We start from the raw sequence: 21,704 nt of genomic DNA, 5'->3' as shown, positions 1-21,704 counted from the left end.
AAAAATCATACGCCAAAGTTACCACCCTAAGTTCGTCCTACTGCGGAAACTTTGGCGTATCATTGCACCCTCGCAAAAAACTCGTGAGAGCAAAACAGAGCCTCACTGAGACAAAGAAACTTTGAAGGCAGGAAAAAAGCACTCACCATGTCAGTTCCGAGATCGATGCAAAGGATAGTGACGGTACCGAGTGGTAGAGGAATGTCGCAAAGGATGAAAGCGAGGAAAGGTGAGATTTCTGGAATGTTCGAAGTCAGAGTGTAGGCGATTGATTTTTTCAAATTGTCGAAGATCAATCGTCCTTCTTCCACTCCTGTCACGATTGAGGCAAAATTGTCGTCCAGTAAAATCATGTCTGCCGCTTGTTTCGACACGTCCGAACCGGCAATACCCATAGCTACTCCAATGTCTGCTTTTTTCAATGCAGGAGAATCGTTTACACCATCACCTAAGGAGATTAGAGAAAATTAGAATGTGTGCTAAGTAGCATTACTAACGCAAAATACGTAAATATAAAACTTATGAACCGTATAAAGAATGCGGTGCTGTGGACCGACTACAAAAAATAGATTAAAACAATAAAATCGGTGCAGGTTATGGAATGATTATTTGCCCCCACTGTGATCTCTATAAAAAAAAAGGAGACTTTAATTTTAGACCCGTGAGTCGATTCGGTACGTTTGCCAGAAGTACGTGGAACAGTAATTTCCACCTGGATATATCAAAGGAATTTACTTTTAAAGTACTTTTGCACAATCTTGCCGTCTGTTTGTTCTTAATATTTAACATGTGTCCGAAAAAAAATGTGTTTAAAAAAATAAATTAGCTTTAAATATGGAAAAAACAAGTGTGATTATTTTTTCAACAAAACAAGGTACATTTGAGAAACCTAATGAAATACACCTTCTCACTGACAGGAGCCAATTACTAGCCAAGACAAAATTTTTGGGAGTGCAGATTGATGAATTTCTAGATTGGTCTGATCACATAAATGTTCTGCTAGGCAGGTTAAACTCAATTTGCTATGGAATTCGAATTGTCTCCGGGTATCTGAACCTGGCGACCCTTAAAATATTGTACTTTGCCAACTTTGAATCGATTATGAAGTATGCAATTATGTTTTGGGGTAGAAATACTTCAATACAGAATGTATTTGTAATTCAAAAAAGGGCAATTAGATTAATGCTCAAAATGAAATACAAAGATTCATGTAGATCCATCCTTAAAAAAAAATAAAATAATGACAGTTTATGCAATTTATATATATGACTGTCTCATCTTTCTTAAAAAGAACCAAAACCTATTTAACATCAAAGTCAATCATACATACAACACAAGACAAAAAGATGTAAACTGTCCAAAACATAGATTAACACTCACTGAGAAGAATGCAAAATATATGTGTATTCGCCTATTTAACAACTTACCAGACAGGCTGAAAAAATTGACGGGCAAAAGTTTCAAAAAAGAAGTAAAAAATTTACTAATTGAATTAGAACCCTACACTATAGAAGATTATTTTGTTAAATAAAGATTGCTTATTCTCTGAAATCTGTATTTAGGGAAAAATCGCTGAAAATGTATATAAGTATCTTTAAGTACTACATAGTTCATAGTTTACCATGACGCTATTTCCTTTGTATTAGTTGATAATGTACATTGTACTCTATCCTAATCACAATTCGAAATAAAGACTGTTATTATTATTATTACCTGTAATATGACAGAAGGCTTTACTGTCATTATATCGGATGCAAAAATGCAAAAAAAGTAAAAACAAAACAGACCATTAAACTGTCTAAAAGTACCCTAAGAAAGTACAATATAGCAAATTTCTTAGTAATCTAAACGAGTATAAAAATTTTTATTTAACTCAAAGAGGGACAGTAGAACAAACCGCATCTTTGAAAATAAAATATTATTAATTGAGCTCTACTACTAGCTGAGATTAGTGGCTAATTATTTTCCTTTTTCTTCTCCTAGTGATTAATTTTCAACAAACAATTGGGTACAAGTAAAATGATAAAGAGAAATGAATATCAAAAATAAACTTACCAGTTACAGCTACAATAGCACCCATCCTCTGACAACCTTCGACGATGATCAGTTTCTGTTGGGGCGACGTCCTAGCAAACACAATCTCAGTGTGGTACCTCAAAATTTCATCTAGCTGTTCAGAAGACAAATCTCTCAAATCGGAACCGTGCACCACAGCAGCTTTCGCCTCTCTCGGGTTAACTTCGGATACCGGAATATTCAAGCGTTGCGCGATGTCTTCGACGGTTTCGTTGCCCTCAGAAATGATACCCACAGACTTGGCAATCGCTTTGGCCGTGATTGGATGATCACCAGTCACCATGATGACTTTAATGCCGGCGCTTCTGCATTTAGCCACAGCGTCAGGCACCGCAGCTCTGGGAGGATCAATCATCGACATCAGTCCAACGAATCTCAATCCGTCCAATTGGAAATTGGGGTCGTCGGAATTGAACTTGAAACCGATCGGGTATTTGTCGGTAGGCAGCATAAAGTCGCAGAAACCCAACACTCTCTCACCAAGTCCACCCAACTCCAAGTACGCGTTGTTAAACGCCTCTTTCATCTCTTCGTCTAATACTTTCTCCTTGCCGCAGATAAAGATGGTCGAGCATCGCTCCAGAATTCTTTCCGGTGCACCTTTCATCACCAGAATGTGCCTGGGATCATTCGAATCTTCGTTTTCGTGCACCGACACTTGATACTTGTTGGTTGAATTAAACGGTACTTCGCACACCTTCTTGTTCTTCTTTCGTATACCCATAACATCACCAAGCGCCAGCTCCATGCACTTGAGCAATGCAGCCTCGGACGCGTCTCCGTTGACCTCCCGCTTAAGAACTGGAACATTGTCCTGGCCCGGTTTAAATTCGGCTCGGTTACACAAAGTGGCAATACGGGAAAGCGCCTTGAAGCCGGGACTGGTACGGTCGTATTGTACACCAGACTGATCTTCCGTGGTGTCAGCTTCGATAATCTGGTTGTCAAACCACATATGAGCTACTGTCATCCTATTCTGCGTTAACGTTCCAGTTTTATCTGAGCAGATAGTGCTGGTCGATCCAAGGGTTTCCACAGCTTCCAAATTCTTTACCAGGCAGTTCTTTGAAGCCATTCGTTTGGCAGTTAGGGTCAAACATACAGTTACAGTGGCCAAGAGACCTTCGGGTACGTTGGCAACGATGATTCCAATAAGGAAAATTACAGCATCCAGCCAGTGGTAACCCAAAATGAAAGCGATGACGAAGAAAGTAACACCAAGAAACACGGCAACACCGGTGATCAAGTGGATGAAATGGTGAATTTCTTTGGCAATGGGAGTTTCCCCAGTGTCCAAACCAGAAGCTAAACCAGCGATTCTACCCATGACCGTGTTATCACCGCATGCAATAACCACACCTTTAGCGGTACCTTCTACGGCGTTAGTAGAGAAAAAGGCCAAATTTTTCGTTTCGAGGGGGTTTTCGTGGGTGAATTCAGGACTCCTGCTTTGTGGTTCTGATTCACCAGTCAAGGACGAGTTATCTACTTTAAAACCTCGAGACTCGATGATACGAATATCAGCGGGAATTCGATCACCAAACTTCACTTCAACAACGTCGCCCAGCACCAGATCTTCGGCGCGCAGCGTCAGTTTCTCTCCTTCTCGCAACACAGTCGCAAATTGCGGCACCATGTTCTTGAAGGATTCCATAATCTTCGAACTTTTACTTTCTTGGTAGTACGAGAATATACCTGAAGGACAAACATTTTATGTTTACTCACTCATTCGTAACTTAGCCAACTAACCAGTAACGATGACAACGGCAGCCAATACAATGCCGAGGAAAAGGTTATCGTCCGCAGGTTCTTCCACGGTACTAGCTTGGATACCGTAAGCTATGAAACACAGGATGGCACCAATCCAGAGCAAGAGAGCGAAACCTCCAAATAGGTTCTTGCAAAATTTCACCCATTCGGGCGTAGTTTTTGGTGGGGTGAGTGCATTGGGTCCGTCCCGTTCCAAATTCTCCTTTGCTTTCGCATGGCTGAGACCCTACAACACATACTCAATTATAACCTTCTTTTTATATTTAATTGATTGCTAGCTAATGTTATCATTATGTTTAAGAAGTTTTGAAGTCAGGCAATATCGCCTTAAATGACAGACGTTGATATGACAAATGTCTGATTACTGTCAAGAGAGCGTTGAAAAAATTGAGATTAAATTTTGATGATGTACTAAATATGTTTGGACAAATTAGTATGTACTTTTGAATTAAACCATCTTCGTATTGGCCCGACTCTTTATGAACTTTATGACTCTTTATGAAAAAATTGTAAAACAGGTTAAAAACACTTACATTTTCCGGATGAGTTTGAAACCGTTGGTACAACTCTTCTGGAGTGATTTTATGGTAATCGATATCTAATTCCTGCTTGAGATCGTCCAAGTCTCCCGCTTTTCTTGGCTTCTTTTGCGCCACTTTTCTCCGTGCCTGTAAATCAACACCCGGTATATTAGTCCAACTGCAGTAAGGCGCCTATAATAATCTAGATAAAGTGTGTGTTTACTATTTAACTTTGAGATCGTACAATTTGCTAACAGTTAAAACTCTAGTTATTATAGCACTTTAAACCAATTACAAGTGGAATGGAAATCGTTTCGAGAGGTTTATCGGTACTTAATGTTAGTTGGATTAAAAAGGTGAAAAAACACTTGAAAGAGGGTCATATAATATTATAAACTTGATGTGTTTGTCAGATATCTAAAACATGTAATAATTCAAAAAAAAATCATGCAGGTATCTGGCACATACATCGAGTTTCCACAAAAATTAAAAAAAACGAGCAAGCACCGCCACCTTTTAGCAAAAACGTAAAATTCTACCTTCGGTTGACCGTCTGCGGTTTTCTGGTCGTCGTAGCTGGATGGAACAGTAGCGACCCGGTACGAATCGGAGCGGCCATGCTGCAAAACAAGCACAATCTAGCTAAAAACTAGGACACTACTTTACCGACCTTCAATCTGACAATCGTCGACCCCAAGTTGAACGTTATCGACATTTACATGAATATGACCACGTGACTCACATGAATGATTTAAGGTTTATTGCACCGTCTTACTTTAAGCCAAGCTTAAGTGTGTAGTAGTTACATTCAAAACTAAACTCAATTTAAAAAGGATCAATAAGACTTTACTTTGTAATATCTCAGGGTTGCCAGTAGTCACTTTAAAACTAAGTACCTAATTGTGTTGTATCTGGAAAATTTTGGAAAAACAACCCATTCAAAAATTTAATAAAAACAATTTCGAAGATATTTATTTTGGCAAAAGTAATGACTTTGGTTGATATATTTATCACAGTAAAGTCACTGAGACCATTAATATTCTTTGAGAAGACGATTATAAAATATTAATCAAATTTTTTATTATTTTCTAAAGTTATCCGAAAATAAGCTAGGTACACAGTTATAAAGAGTGTGACAAATTTGTGTATGGTGATCTCAAAAATAGAGTTGGTTACAAGAATTAAAAGAGAGCAACAAAGTAATTCACTTGCTTTTAATAGCATTTTTTTTAAGAAAGAAGAAAAAAAACCGTTTTTGAGTTATCGCCTTGATAACACTTCAAAAACCTCACCCTGTATAAGACTAGTGGCAATCCTGGTGTAAAACACAAAATCAAAAAAACATGATCGGTGCATAATAACTGTTTCTGTTTCTTAAAATAGACTCACGTCAAAGAAAACGATGTTGCCAAGTTGCAGGAAAATAAAACAGGATGACGAAAGTCACCTTGCACTATAATAATATCAACGGAAAAATAATATTCATGCTGTATAATCTTTAACATCCTGATTTACGGCTACTCTTAACCCATTGTGACAGCTTTATTAAAACAGCGGCAAATCTTTGTAATCTCGTTTTATGAGCATTACTATTTAAAAGTGAATTTGATTGACTAAACGTGATTTCCTACTATTTAAATAAACTGGAATGTCCGAGCTGAAATACTAAGGCATAAATCAGAATAATTATTTAGAATGAATAATTAATCTGAAACATACAAATGAAAACATCGAGTAAATAAGCCAAATGCTGATCTTTGGTACAGATTTAAACTCTAAGGTCCAGTTATTACATAACTTTTAGGCGTGCTTCTTCATGGTGAATCTCAATATCTGAAGATAATTAGTTTCGGTAAAACCAGTTTTTTACCTCTTGAACTGTATGAACAGACTTTCAGAACACTTGGTTACTTAATACTCGTTGTTTTCCGTACACAAAAATCATGCATAAAAATTCACACAATGCGACAATAAAACCAGACAATGCCGAAATATGACGCAGAGTAACGCAAATCCAAACCTTATTGCAAAACGTACTGGATGGCCCAATAATATGCTTTGACTAGTAGCAAATCAACTTTTGACATATAAAACATTCAAATCAATAACTGATTATTGTTTTTGAATAAAAAACCAAAACCAAAATATAAAAAACGGATTAATTTGTTCTGCACTGTTTCGAAACTAATGAAGAGTATTGTTCAGATCTTTTAGAGGCGAGATTATTTGGCAAATGTGTTATGTCAATATGCAAGTCTTGCCAAAAAAAAGTCAAATGTGCAACCGGAAAGCCCAGCAGTTTTTTTTTTTATTTAAGGGATGTTAAAAGAGAATAAGGTTTTGACAATTTAGTAGTAGTTTCATTGCACGTCAAGTTATACGTTTAAGGCGCAAGACAGATATAGATTTTTGCCGAAACTTTTCCTTCCCTGCACATGGGAATTTCCTTTGGGGGTGCAGATGACCGAGATTAACTATATCCGGGAATAGTGACGACAGCAATTTTTTTACGGGGTGCAAAAGGGTTAGCTCGTTAGAATCGATACTATAAACTGGTTTGGGGTTGTAAGAGGGAATAAAAGATGGGGGCGCACACAGCATCACAAATACACCAAGCACAAATCTACTACGTCTACAGCTAGGCTTCCTTCTAGGTAGGAATGGACGTACCTCATCCCCCATGGTGGCTGATCGAGATCAGAAAATCGCGTTAAATACAGATCAACCTCATATATGAACGAACCGTTTTCAGACCACGAACGCACTGCTGGACGGGCGCGGACCCACTGAAAAGCGGGCGTCGAACGCGCCACTGACGCGGCGCCTATCGACCTATGACGTCACACTGCGGATCCCGTTTGTCTGACGGCGTCGCCGTCGGATTTTCGACGCTACCACCCCGACGTCGACACCGACAACGTTTCGCCCGAATATACGCTCAGGGCTGAGATTTTTGAACTACTAATACAGTTTTCTAACACAGTACAGGAATTTTCAAATCCAAATATATCTAAACAAGAATTAGATTATAATTTTGTAAGCGTTACCATCGTGAAACCATTTTTGATACGAAGGTTTGAAGATGAAATAGATGTGGATAATGGAAATCTTTCACAATTCACTGATTATGAGTCAAGAAAATAAAGCTATTTTTGACCAATCGACAATACTGTGAACTAACACATGGACATTATCGACTTACCATAAGCGTTTTCGATTTACTTAAATAGTTCCATATACAGTGTATGAGTTTGTGTATCTTGAGTAAAATCAATTCCACTTAAAAGCATTCAACCCATCAACCACTGTTGAGTTTTAGCATAGTTCTGCTAAAGACTGACACTTTAGAGCTTTTTCCTGAATTACTGTTACAATTTGGCTTGAAAAACTTAGGAACAGGGAGCAAACAAAAATAACTTGGACAAGTCTTGACTTAAAAGAAGTCTAATCCTCAAAAAACTCAAACAAAAAATGTAAACTGTCAACACTATTTCATTTCGGCCATATTGGAATTTCTGACAAGCATCTAGGCACCGCCCTCTGAACAAGAAAGCCTAGAATGTCACTTTTAATGGCGGCAAAACTGGTAAATGGGTTTTATATTATTACCAAGACCTTTCTTTTAAAATGTAAATGTGCCAATGGAAGTTCTAAAAGCTGTCCTGTTTCTTCAGAGTAAACCTTTGTTGCCCTCAAAATGCAGGCGGCCTCAAAATGTAACTCACATACTATGTATGTAAGAGGCAATAAGTTTACTGAATGAGAAAGCATATTGTACTTACCACTGAGTATTGTGTTGGAGTAAAAATCATTCCAGTTCAAAGCTTTCAACCACTGTTGGGTTCGAGCAGGGTATATTGGAAAGTAAAAGACTGACACTTTTGGGCCTTTCACCAAATTGCTTTTACAATTTGGCACACAACAAGTGGACGGCATATTGTAGAGGCAATAGAATTTAAGTTAAAAAACCAACAACAAATTATAGAACAATGAAGGAACAATAACAATAGTGATAACACAATAAAATGAACACAAACTACACTTTCACTAGAACAATAAACATATAAACAACAATATATAATAGCAAACAAAAATTACTTTGGCAAGTAATCCCAAGTCTTGACTTTAAACCTTAAAAATTAATTTAATCATCGAAAAACTCAATTTCCACAATACAAACAAATGTAAACTGTCAACCACTATTTCGGCCATATTGGAATTTTTGGCATGCACCTTCTTGGCTTTCTTGTACAGAGGGCGGTGAGTATTGTCGTTTATATCGTCGATACTCCCTCTGGTGATCAGTTTTGAAAACAGTTACGGGCATTCCAGCTGTCATTTCTCCGTTTGTTTACGTTGATGTTCAACTGGCGCTGCGATCTTAACTTGAAATGTCAATAGAAGGCGGTGCTTCAGTCCATCGTACATCACTATCAAAGTGACAGTGACAGCATTTGAGCTGCTTAGCTGTAAATCGATACCCCATTGATTTGACAAAATATGCTTATTTACGTAGATTACAATTCGAAGTAAATTTTAAAAAAGCCAAAATCTTTGAAATTTTTTTAAAAAGAACTGTGGCGAATGGCAGAAATAACGTAACACAACAAAAGTTTTGAATGTGACGTTTCCTTCCCACTTTCCTCTAATGTTTGCCATACTTACATAACCTTAAAATTAGATTTTCTCAAAACATAAAATATACACAATTTCTCACTTAATTGTTTCTCCACTACTGATCGAATAAAACATTGCCAATATTGATGTTCATCAAAAATTGCATCAATCATTTTAATGAGGAGCCTCTTGAAGCCTCTCCCCTTAAATCACTGAAAGCTATAAATGAAAACCTTCTCCCTCGTTATAAAGAAACATTTCACCAAGAAAATGGGAAACGATGTCAGCCATTAAATTTCCTCTTCGTCAGGACAGCCAATCAATTAGCTAAATTAAGCAAGTAGTCTTCCTATCGCTTTGTAATCTGTGTGTTGGCTATTTATGGGTTCGGTATACATAAAGGGCGTAGCACAAATATATCATCATAGCTTTAGAAGATAAACTACTTTGTTGACCAGGCAATTACATGCGATTGCAATTCAGTACAAACGCAACACGTAAACATAATGAATGAATCAATTGGGTTACGTATTACTAATTTGCGTGTCGCTATTGAAAATCAATCGGCAAGGTTTATTCGATTAATTTGTATTGTGCGTAATATCAACGATTACTGATGCTGTTTTATTTTTTGTTTCACTTTAGTCGCTAAATATAAAATTTAAATGAAAGCAAAAATAAATTTTGATAGTCTATGGAAGGAAATAATGTTGTCCGGTCACGGAATTGGAAAAAGACAGTTTTCGATGAGTTTTCCAATCGATACTCAAGGGGATTGTGGTTATTTATTATGCAAATAAAATCGCCATTTTAATTGGGTTAAAAACGGAACTCAAGGCGGTGCTTTGATGAGGCTATTCTGGCAACGTTCCTGTACATTTTTAGGTTAAAGTGGATTAACTTCAAATAGGTACGTTAAAATTGCAAATTACACATTATACTATGCAATGTTTTCATGAATTGTTTTATATTAAAAGGTTTTTGTACTATCACAAGTTATAATAAAAAGTGTGACGTCATATGTACCAACATTTGGCTTTAACTAAGATAGACTTTGATTAAGTGACATAAAATGAATCTAAATTATTTTTTCTACTGGGTATTTCTTAAAATTCAAATATTCAATCACTCTGTAAAGTATTTACAATTTACAATGACGTAGCCAGTTTTAGCGATAAGGTAATATATTAATAAATTATACGACGTGGGGATTTGCAAATTTAACGGGGATTAAACTGTTTATTTGTATGATTGTTTACAAAGTTGTAAAGTTAATTGCAATAACCGGCTTCAAAGTTTTCAAATTACTATTTCGACTTATCTGGAGAAAATTTTTAATTAGCTCTTATAGTCTCCTAGCTTCGAACTTCTATTATCTTTCAGGAATAAAACTACAAGTAGATTTCGATCCCATTATATCGGCTTTAAATTGCTTTCAGTCTCGTCAAAATCGGTTGCTTAACGAGCTTCGTCAGGCCAAAAACTAATTAACATTTAACGACGCCCTTAGCTCTTAAAAGGCACTTCCAAATGATGTTCTATTAGACAGAGTGGCAAAACATTTTTGTAAATTAATAGCAGCATCTAAAAATGTTGGAACATTTGATAGTTTTTGCTGATTTGAAGCTAGTTTACTTAAATATTTTTGATAAAATAATTAATTTTGGTTATTAAGTTTTGACAGCTCGATGGCTGATTGGTTTTTAATCAGTAAACGTAATTATTTCAAGTTTATGGAATATAAGTAGAAATTTAGAAATTTATTGCTAAAATCTTTTTTTCTTTAAATTTTATACTTCTTTTAGATTTTTTTTATTCAGCTACGAAGTAATGAAATTACAATTAAATAATTTTAGTCTCCAAAATAGATTTATTTGGAGTGTTTATACAGGGTAATTGATGATTGATAATATGTTACACGAGATTAAGGAGAACCAGATAAATATTTTTTAAGAAAATTTGTTCTACATTATACAGGATATGTCAAAATTACTGGTTTTGTCGTCTAAACAGAAAATTATAAAATAGCTATTTATGTAACCAGTTACGAAAAGATCGATTTTGTGTAACGAATGAATGTTTGTAGGGCGAGCGCAGCGAGGTCCTACAATTTGAATGAGTTACACAATAAGTCATTTTCGAAACGTGTTGCATACATAATTTTTTCTAATTTTGACCAAAAAGCGGTAAAAACCATCTTTTAAAGTGATTTAACACAAATATTCACTTTCATAGCACCTTGTATAAACAGTGACAACGACATGTTGTGATGGATGTCGCCCATATGTTTCTACGGAAATGCATAAAAACAGGGAGTGATGAAATGAACTTTTCATAACTAGTTACATAAAGTGATACTTTATGTAACTAGTTACATAAAGTAAAACATTTTGTCACTCTAATCAGTTTTGAAAAGTGTCACTTTATATGCCATAATTAGAAAAAGCTTATTTTTTGGATGGAAAAACCTGTCTTTTGTTCAATGTCATAAAAGACAGATCAAATTAAAAACAAAACAAATTTGAAATATTTAAACTTTTTGTGCAAATAGATAAAATTTTCAAATTTCGCACATTACAACAAATATTTTTTACACGACAATAATGGAGAAGAGTTCCGATTACGCAATACCGACCAACCTACCCCTTTCGTAAAATAAATCTAATGACCTATACCCGAACAAATATAGCGTCGTGACGTAGCTGTTTGCGTCACGCCCCTTACTCAGTTTTGCAGACAGGTTTTTTATAGAACAAAAAGTAAGTATTTTCGGAGAAGTTCGGTTAAAATTGGCAACGGTTGCGTCACACGAAAATATGGCCGGCTAGACGTAAATAAGCTCGTTCTAGTGTTAACCCCAGCATTTTGATTACCTATTAACCTAAATTTACTTTTTCAGACCATATTTGTGGTCTATGCGAAATGCAACCCAAACACAGTCGCCAACTGATCAAGTGGTGGAAAATGTTTAGGGTTGTATTTTAGAGTGCTGTTATTAGTTAGGTATTAATAGAAGTTATTAATAGAAGTTGGTTTGGTTGATTTTTGAACGATTAATAGCAAAACAATCATCCGGATAGTACCAGTTATGCCAGTAAATTCATAAGCACACCACCTGGCAAAGATACATAAAAATGTAAATACTTGCTTTCAAACTGACATTAACCGGTTTATAACCGCAAAAAGTAGCAAGGATTAACGGCTGGTTGTTAAGTTGCCAATTCACCAATTTTAATAATACAACCGGAATCCCTATTGTTGGACAAAATCGATAAATCAGTACATAGGTAACTTTTCCTTTGTGGAAGCGCCCTTTTGTCTGGAAGTTGCATCCATTATTCTCCCTTCTTACACTCGGAGCTAAAATTACATAATTTCAGTGGATTTTGCAAAAAATAGATGAGAGCTTCGTGAAATGCAGAATAATTTGAAAACCCGCTTGACGTCAAACAGATTAAGTTGATTAACCAAATTGATAATGACATCGTATCGCGACAGTGAAAGGACTAAATTTTAACCGGTAATTTGCCTCGTGGATGAACCTTATTTACGTAAATTACAGTCACGAGTTGCCTTCAGGACACTAAAAAATTCATCTGGAGGGCTCCATTTGTAGTGACCTGAAATTCACTTTCAGGGTTAAATAGAACAGAAAATAATTGCAAGCCAAAGCTTCATATTATGTGTTAATCTGTCCAAGCAAATGTGATGTGATTTGACAATTGGTGACAAAATATCGATGAAATGATCATGTAACCTGAATGAAGAAATAACGTATGATATATCTGTCAGTCAGTTGGGGCGAAAGTGGAGTCATCTGACACTGAGTAGGTAACTAGAACAGTATGTGTTTTCTACAGAAATTGTTATTTAGTAAAAGCTTCCAGAAATTGCAATGACATTTGGTGGCAGTCAAACGCTACAAATGATATGAATCTGACATTTCTCATTGCTACCAACCCAACGGCGGTCGAATACACTTGATTTTAATGGAATATTGTTCTATTGACGTTTAGTTGGCACAAATGACTGTAATTTGAAAGGTCACACCAATTTTGATTGAATTTTGATATAGACAAGAAACATAGAGCTTTTCTCTTGAGAGCATAGAATAAATGTCAATTATTGTTTCAACTCTACATATACTAATAGTGCTCAAAAATTAGTTTGTAATGATAATCAAGTTCTTGTTTATTTTGTATAAAACTTTTTCGGACACTAAGGTGATCAAGTGTTAATAACAATAGAGCTTACAAACAATATATTATGACAATTAATTCCTTAATCTTAATGCCAACTCATGGATTCTTGCAGATTTCCTGTTTTTACCCGGATTTTAAAAATTAATATTTTTTTAGCTGAAAATAGGAAAACAGGGATCCAGCCTTGGCCCCGCGGTCCCGCCCCTGTTGCGAGGCGGCGTCGACGGTGCCGTGACCTCGATAGCGACGTTGCCGATCAATACTAGCCCGCCCCCGGGGGTGGTGGTGGCGGCGGCACTCTGCCTCGCCCCATCGCACCGGGACACGAATTGCATAATCATTCCTTCTGAAATATTTTTCTGTCGATCTGATCCAGGTTCTTCCACTTAAACCCTCAAAACATGATGATGTGAAAGTTTATCGATCGGAACTCAGTTGGAGGTTTTGTGGCATTTTTTAAAGGCCCCGGTTATACAACCGCGTTGGTTGCAGTAACGCCATATAAATTGCGGTTAAGTGATGTCCTTGAAATTGAAAAATTGAGCATTTCCGTGCGTTCGACTAGTGTCCGCTAGATTAGCCACCAGAGAAATAAAAAGATAAAAAATAGGGAAACCTGTACTTTTTTGTTGAAACTGAAAAGGTCAGGAAGACTATAAAACTCGAATGATTTACAGGAAACTAAAGAACAAAAGCGAAAATAGCCTGTTATAGTAACTGAAGTTAGGCACGCATGAGTGGGGAAGGATAACTTTTATACTTTGTGTTCATTTAAAAACGCAATCGAACCAAACCCTCTTTGTATGTTACTTAACTTATGAAATATTTAATAGGACTGATCAGTAAGCATTGCCCTACTTATTTAACGTCTAAGTGAAGCTCATAAACTGCAACCAATTTTTCAACGTCTTGGCAACTTTACCGTTAAGAAGATATATGGGCAAACTTGCAAGTAAAGTAGCTTTTCAGCTTACCGCAGACATAAAACTTTTGCAAGGCTTCGTTGCAGTTCCACCAATTTAATGAAAATCACCAATTCTCTCTCAGTCCGCGTGAAAGAGACGCAATTTGGAAAATTGCATACAAATCAATTTCAAACTTAAATCTTCAAAACCTGATATTGGATAATGTTCAATGTGTTGTCCTTGCTTGAAAGATTAACACGCGACAATAATTGGCTCTGAGCCAAAATATGGAAGTTTTAGTTTGTTATTCCGTCTGGTCATGTCCTAATAGCAGAGTAGTTTTGTTGCCATATCGTGTGTAGTGTAACTTTCCGAAATGTCTGTTTGTGAAATCGCCTCTTTGGAGGGGGTGGCCTTTTAACCTATCAACCCAGCACAATATGGTGTCTATCGTGACCCTTATCAACACTAAAGGAAATTGGCAGTTTTGACTTTTGCATTTCCGTTCACAAGCTTTCCACACCATTACCTCAACCATTGTACAATATAAAATGATTTGTACAAGGTTGGTCTGGATATTTAGACAGTTATTATGTCCAGTTTACTATCACAGGAAGAAAAAACTCAAAAATACCAAAATGTTTTTGTACCAACACCAGAAAGAAAGTGGTGAGTTGTTTTTCCGTATCACATTGTTGTCAAAAATAAAGTTTGTCAAAGAGTGAACTAGAACCTATGAAACCAAAAGTCACTAAATAGTAATGATTGTAGTCATTTAGGTTTTATTTTGACCCTATCAATGGAGACGTTTTAAAAGAGAATAATGAAAACTTGGAACATATTAAATTGCAAAGCAGTTTGCGACGACGAGAAAACATCAAAACAGTGTAGGATAACAATGGTGTAGAGCACAGTTTCCTAAAAACATTGATGTCTTGACAAAAAAAAATTGAATCTTTCTGGAGATAACTTATTTTGCACTGGAAGAATGGAAATTAATAAAAACTCTTTAATGAAATCTTGGAACACAAATATAATACCTGGAAGGCTTAAATCTATACGAAAAAGTGGCAGAAAACTTACAGGAGGAATTATGTGTAATATAATTAACAGGGTGTTAAGAAATTTTGAAAGACTAGAAAAACCTGCTGAAGATGACCAAAAAACAACAAAATATGAAGTTTTGGAAAAGACATAGTAAACTGAAATTATATGAAACTTTCCGGAAATCATTTTGTACTTCAACATGGAAAAGGCAAAATTTGTAAAAAAATATCAAAGAAAATACAATAAACCCTTCAATAACAAAAAAAATCTGGCCTAATAATAGTAGTAAAAATCTGGATATACAGGGTGTTCCTATCCAAAAACCCTCTGGTGTACCTTGTAAATAGAGACAGTAAAATAAATCCTATGATGTATTGACTGGCTCAAATTATGTAACTGAAAGATACATTGGATGAGTTCTTAAAAGTAGTAATTTTATCCATTTGTCACTGAGGACGTTCACCCCCCGTTTCTACCCCCGCAGTAGTGCTTCCGGTTCATTTCAGACCGTAAACTGATAGTCAGCACGGCGCCTCAGAATAAATTCAGGGGTGGATTTTCTTAACTTTTCAATTTATCAGGATAACCTACATCGAGGTGGCAGTGCTTGGGGGGTTAAAAGAATTTGCGAAAGTAGAGCACGTTCACAACAAACCTTAAGCTAATTTTGATGTAAAAAATCGCATAAAATCGTTAGATTAGAACCTTCAGCGACCTACTCTTACCCTCTCTAAAGAAAAAAAAATTACTCACATCGTTACTGCCATTGCTAGTCATGACGATGGCTCTCAACCCGTGACGTCACCCTCTACGTCACTTGTAGTATTCTAAACGTCCGGGACGCGCGAAAAAGTCGACAAAATCGACCGCGACCACTTGGTGAGCACGACTGGACCCCTCAACTGTACCGTGCACCCAATTATTCCCGCTTTATTGTTAAATAACCGTCTAATGACGGCCTTAAATATTTGTTTAGGCAAATTGGGTTTTGTCGCGAATACAGTGTGGCTAGTAGCTAGTAGCTGTAACTAACACGACCCATTGTACATGACTGTCCCATCAAAAGTCTGAATAAGTAGAAACAGTATATGTTAACTACATTCAAAATGACTGTTATTACTAATCCAATTAACTAAAATGAAAGCTTGCTTGTGCACTTAAACGCTTTTTGGCAATCAGTCAAACTGAGTGGTAACAAAAAATTTAAAGAAAAATTGGATAGGACATTTTGGTGAACTATACTTCCTATATGTCCACACACATGTTTCTTTAAAATTAACTATTATTTATTGATCTGTCTGTTTGCGTGAAACTCTGTCAATATGTCATAAGCAGTGAGGTCACGTACTAAAAGTACTATCTTAACAGTCAAGTCATTAATTACAAATCAATGCTACCAACAATGATGGAAAAAACTTTGTGACATGTGTCAGTGTGCCGGAATGGATTTGACGTCACCTCACATTTGGTAACCTAATCCTTCATTAGAAAGTTCGAATGATATCTTGTGATCAATGACACACACGTCACTTACATGACAAAATGGCTTGTTTGTTTGAGTTCAGAAAGAAAGTAACCTAATATGTTCCAGCAGTCAAAAACACATTACTTCTTAGACAATGTTGTCTCAGAGATTTTAATCCTTTTGTGGACGAAAACCCCCTCTCCTTTTTACTCCATCTAGGCCAAAAACAATCAGGTCGACGGAGAATTTGGGATAAACAAAAAGTGGAAACTCAATATTTTCTCTCCACATCCTATTCGTTAGCTGGGGGATTTTCTTGGATAGGGCTAAAGATTTTCTCATGCAAACGCCTCGTCTTTTCATACCGAAATCTGTCAGAACAAGTTAGATTTAGTGTAGATTAAAACTTCCCCACTTAGAACGTTTCTACCTAATTGATGATTATGTTATTGTATGGCCGTAAATAGGGTGAACAAACAAAACTGGAGCCACTCGGCTTTAACTGGTTTTCTTTTGAATACCGTAGACAGCAATATTAATTCTTACTCCGGAAAGGCACTACCTACGCGACGGTAATTTTTGTAATTTTTCGAGATGTCTCATAGGATCAACTTTTTACAATGACCTCGCTCGCAAAATAAAGTTGTAATGGCCTGTTTCCTTCCCGCGCTTATTTGTAACAAAGTAATTTTTTAGGAGGAATCCGAAATGAGACTTTATGACCACAACAAAAGCTTATCCATAAATTACATGGAAAAATTGTATTCACTAAATCCATTAAGGAAACTGCTTTATAAACCTATACTACTGAAAAGTTGAAATTCTGCACAAAAACCCTGAAATGTATGATACAAAAGGGGTAATTGTTTAGGCATCATTAATAAACTACTCTTTTATGTAACATATCAATGCATACGTCATTTCAGAAACTTAAAAATATTTTCTAGGTTTTCCTCTTGGCTGTGATGAATAAAAAATTGTATTCAATAAATTATTAAGAACACTGTTTTATAGGTCATACTAATAAATTGAAATCCTGCACTAAAAGTACTAAAACCCAGAAAAGTATAATACAAAAGCCCTCATTTTTCATAAATTCTACAGTAGCGCGCTCGTGACGCATTTCGCACTTCCGGTCGCCCCCTCGTTACGTCACCAGAGTGAGCGATGATAAGTGGACGGTCTTTATCCCATTGAGGAATAATGTGATTCATTTAACATAGTTAATTCGATATATGTTAGTAGAACAGTTATTACAGAGGACATGATCTTCCTAACATAACATTTCTTTCATTTATCTTTTATACCTCTCTTACTATAAACTATAACCTAACCGCCCGAAGAGAAGAACAACTTCCATAAGAGACTGGGTAGGTAATCGTTATTTTAAGATTAAGTAATTTATTGCTGATTTGCATTTCCCCTTGTGCCTTACTGTTTGATGTATTTTGCAGCCTTGAGAAAGACTTAAAAATAAAGTCAAAACGTCGGCATTTTTCTCCAAAGAGAAGTTGTCTTTATTCACCTCAAACCCCCTACATTGAGTACTTTTATCAATTTCGAAGTTTAAAACTTTGACTTGACTGCTCTTGGTGCTAGGAGGAAAACACAGGCTGTTCTCTTCATCACCCCATTGTAAATAAAACTAAATATTCTGGCTGTGGCAAAGTTCCTAAGGTTAATTTAAGAATTTTATCCCCTACCCTTTTCTATGTTGATAATAGGTCTGTGGCTTCATCCCTTAGCAATATGACTTCACTGTGCAATGAGCTAATCTCTATTAATGTGATACCAGATATTCTATTTGTTAGCTTAAGTGATTTGAAAGATATTTTGTTACTTTATGAGTGACTGCATTAGCTCAACTGTTTCTTTACTTTAAGTACCCCCTAGAGTGTTTGTAAAGTGTACCTAAATAAATAAATAAAAAAACACATCCTTTCTATCATTTTTAAGCTGACCAGATCCTGTCTGATTTCCCTGAGGATTTAACCTCGGATTTAACGTAACTTTCAGCTTTTCGATTTCGATGAAATTTAAAATAGGATGTGCAGGATAAAAAAAAAGATTTTCACAACCAGTCAAGAGGATTCTAAAAGGAACAAAAATCAGACTCTTTAGAAAAAAACTGAAAAAGTCACTTCTTTGCTTGACATTTAAGCTTTTTACCAAATATTACTAAAGTTGCAATATTACCTTACATGAGCATTTGTTTTATGAGAACAGAGTCTCTAAATAAAAATTTGTATTTATACTAGGGCTGTTTGTTTATAATTCTTATACTTATGTGATGTTATGGACAAAAATTAAGTTTATGATTAGGACTATAAATAAGAAGTTGGATAAGCCCAGCCTTTATCATTATGTTATTTTGAGCTACCAAAAACAAAGTATTCATATTAATAGCAGCTTTGATCAGGTTATTGATTCTGAACTGTTTTAGTTATGAGTTTTGGTCCATCCATACAATGGCCTAAATCAGTGGGACAGTTCAGCAGAAAACAAAGCTAGCAACAGCAATTAACTAACACAAATTCAAAAAAAAAACAAGAATTCTATATTTAAGCATTTTGTTTACTATTGCTGCTGACCCCAGTTCCCTTAATAGCCAATTTTTTGGTAACCATGTAATAACAGGAAATAGAACCTAACTGATTAATAAGAAAAAAAAATCATATCCATAATAGTATTAATCAGCATTTATATGCAGCAAATTGCATTAAAACAGAGGTTGCAAGGTCAATGCAAATACAGTAACAAAATAAATTTAATAAATTATTTCCTTCCTATCAGTTTTGACCAATTGCTATCAAGAATTAGTATAACAAATGTAAATTTTAAGTGGAAAAATCACTTAACAACTGTCAACTTAGCTGTCAGCAGTTTTCCCGGAAAAAAATTCGAAAAAATTTCACACTACTCACAGCAACATAAAGAATAGTGTTACCCTTTCTAGCTTGAAAGTTATTGTTCTTATTGTTTTAATTAAAATAAAATGTTTATTTAACTCAGGAAATAATCTTACCAAATATCCCTGGTGCATCTAATTTTTTCTGTGGAAAAATTGGAATACTTGTTTCTAAGTAGTTTGTTTTAACAAATAGCATGAGCGAGAGTGGTTTTAAAAATCATAAATATTCCAGGTGGCTTTAAATCTTGCTGTATAAACAAACAAAATGCAGCTGTCAATTGAAAAAATTATATTCACTGCATTTGCAACTGCCTTGAAAAGTGCTAACCAAACCCGATTTGCTAAACAAACAATAAACAAATAAATGTGCAAGGCTTTTATTTTTCAAGCAAGATCAGTTAAAAGGCGTGGCCTTGCGTAACTCTGGCTGCCTTATCAATTATCGATAAAGAGCTTTTTTTAACTTATCAATATAAATACAACAATCAAATATTTGCGGCATAATTTGGCAATAGTCTGGGTCGAGTCAACATGCGGTTCGGACACGGAAAAAGGGAAATAAATTTAAAAAACTTACCTCGTCGCTTGATGCCATAGTTCCGGCACCGCTCACCACTCAAACTAGTGAAACTTCAATGAAAACTGACTGAATTCGTTACGGAATTAATTGATGAGCAGAAATTTAGTCGTAATCATACAGAAATCGCTTTAAAAACCATCGTTAACTAATGATTATTGAAGAATAATTGTTTATAAAATCACACAAACAAACTATTGATGTTTGGTTGGTGTTGGTGAAGATTGATTTTGTTTTGTTGACAGTGGCAATGAAATTGAAATGACGTTTGACATTCGAACATCATTAACAGTTCTTCGACCATACAGCACATGACCTCCTCATCTCGTCAGTGTTTTCAGTCACGTGATAACCATTAGGTTAGGGCCTTTACTTCTGTAGGTAATCAAATCAAAAACATCTGATTTTGACGGATGGTCATAACCAAACAAAACATATGACGTTTTCTAGTGAGTCATTTAATAATTAATAAACAAAACAAACTTGAAATCTCCTGTTTGTAGTGGTGAGCCCTAAGGACTTTGCTATGTCTTCTAACCCAGGTACGTGCAAAACCTAGTTTTTACTTCAAACTTAACTCTTACGTACTTCAGACAATCGAACTGAGCTTTTTGAAGAGGTCAAGCTTTATCACAATGCCCGAGAACGAGAGAAGTAAGGCCATTTGTTTTGTACTGCTCTAGATTTAAATGTAAAACTTATTTACAGGTATGATAATATGGCTGACTTGTATGCAGTGATTAACACTCTGCAACAGCTTGAGAAAGCTTACATAAGAGACTGTGTCACCCCTAAAGAATACACTGCTGCTTGCAGCAAACTACTGGTTCAATATAAGGCTGCCTTTCGGCAGGTTAACAATGAATTCAAAAATGTTGATGAATTTGTCAAGAAATTTAGAGTAAGTAGGTTTTAACCATCTTCTTATAACACATTAAAGTAATTCTTGTATAGTTGGACTGTCCTGCTGCCTTGGAAAGAATTAAAGAGGACAGACCAATCACAATTAAGGACGACAAAGGCAACACAAGCAAGTGTATTGCTGATATAGTCTCACTTTTCATAACAATAATGGATAGACTGAGGCTGGAAATTCGAGCCATGGATGAATTGCACCCAGAAATCCGCGACTTGGTAGACACAATGAACAGGCTGAGCATCCTCCCTTCAGACTTTGAGGGTAAACAAAAAATGGGTGAATGGTTAAATACCCTAAATGCAATGCAGGCTTCTGACGAGTTGTCAGAAGCCCAGGTGAGACAATTATTGTTTGATCTAGAAAGCTCATATGCGGCATTTAATAAAATTCTGCATAATTCTTCATAGAAGTATTTATGATTTATATTTTTCAACATTGAGAAATTTTATTGGAAATTGTAAGTTATAATTTAAGGTTATTCTATATAATAAATATATGAAAGTTTTTCAGTTAGTTTACATTTTAAATTTATTTTATTATAATCAGGAAGAAGATAATTTTAATTTATTAGTTCCAAAATTTCCATAAAGAATCAAACTGCTTCATTTGGAAATGTTTTTGTTTAAATCATTAGTTGTCAAGATACAGAATGTCAAAATTGAACTATTTGAACTTTAAATAGTGGAATGAGGAA

The 21,704-nt window shown here is 35.6% G+C and overlaps 2 protein-coding genes across 12 annotated transcripts in view; one reads left to right on the top strand and one right to left on the bottom strand.

The window, feature by feature from the left end:
* Atpalpha (sodium/potassium-transporting ATPase subunit alpha) overlaps positions 1-20,316 on the bottom strand; it is a 33,139-nt gene extending 12,823 nt beyond the window's left edge. For 5 of the 11 annotated variants that reach the window (XR_014177211.1, XM_081973916.1, XM_081973912.1 and 2 more), the window contains exons 1-6: positions 5,038-5,097; positions 4,907-4,987; positions 4,380-4,514; positions 3,826-4,072; positions 2,056-3,771; positions 147-448 (exon numbers count right to left, since the gene is read on the bottom strand). Coding sequence is in view for 10 of the 11 variants with exons in the window: in XM_081973916.1 (XP_081830042.1) it covers positions 147-448; positions 2,056-3,771; positions 3,826-4,072; positions 4,380-4,514; positions 4,907-4,987; positions 5,038-5,082 (2,526 nt within the window). In the remaining variant the exon portion in view is untranslated. Of the gene's footprint in view, positions 1-146; positions 449-2,055; positions 3,772-3,825; positions 4,073-4,379; positions 4,515-4,906; positions 4,988-5,037; positions 5,098-7,037; positions 7,197-15,891; positions 16,053-20,091 lie in introns of those variants that run through there. The other 6 variants (XM_081973918.1, XM_081973917.1, XM_081973919.1 and 3 more) reach the window with 6 other exon arrangements.
* A 161-nt stretch (positions 20,317-20,477) lies between these two features.
* Vps28 (vacuolar protein sorting 28) lies at positions 20,478-21,515 on the top strand. The gene is made up of 4 exons (XM_081973925.1): positions 20,478-20,633; positions 20,685-20,745; positions 20,800-20,992; positions 21,046-21,515. Exons 1-4 carry the CDS (start codon positions 20,618-20,620, stop codon positions 21,415-21,417), a joined length of 642 nt encoding a protein of 213 aa, XP_081830051.1. The 5' UTR covers positions 20,478-20,617; the 3' UTR covers positions 21,418-21,515.
* The last annotated feature ends 189 nt before the right edge of the window (positions 21,516-21,704 follow it).

The sequence above is a fragment of the Ips typographus genome, linkage group LG2, assembly GCF_016097725.1.
Source record: "Ips typographus isolate SLU linkage group LG2, UJ_Ityp_2.0, whole genome shotgun sequence".
Taxonomy (NCBI): Eukaryota; Metazoa; Arthropoda; class Insecta; order Coleoptera; family Curculionidae; genus Ips; species Ips typographus.
Note: the sequence above shows the minus strand (reverse complement) of the source record. Positions and strands in the feature narration are given on the sequence as shown.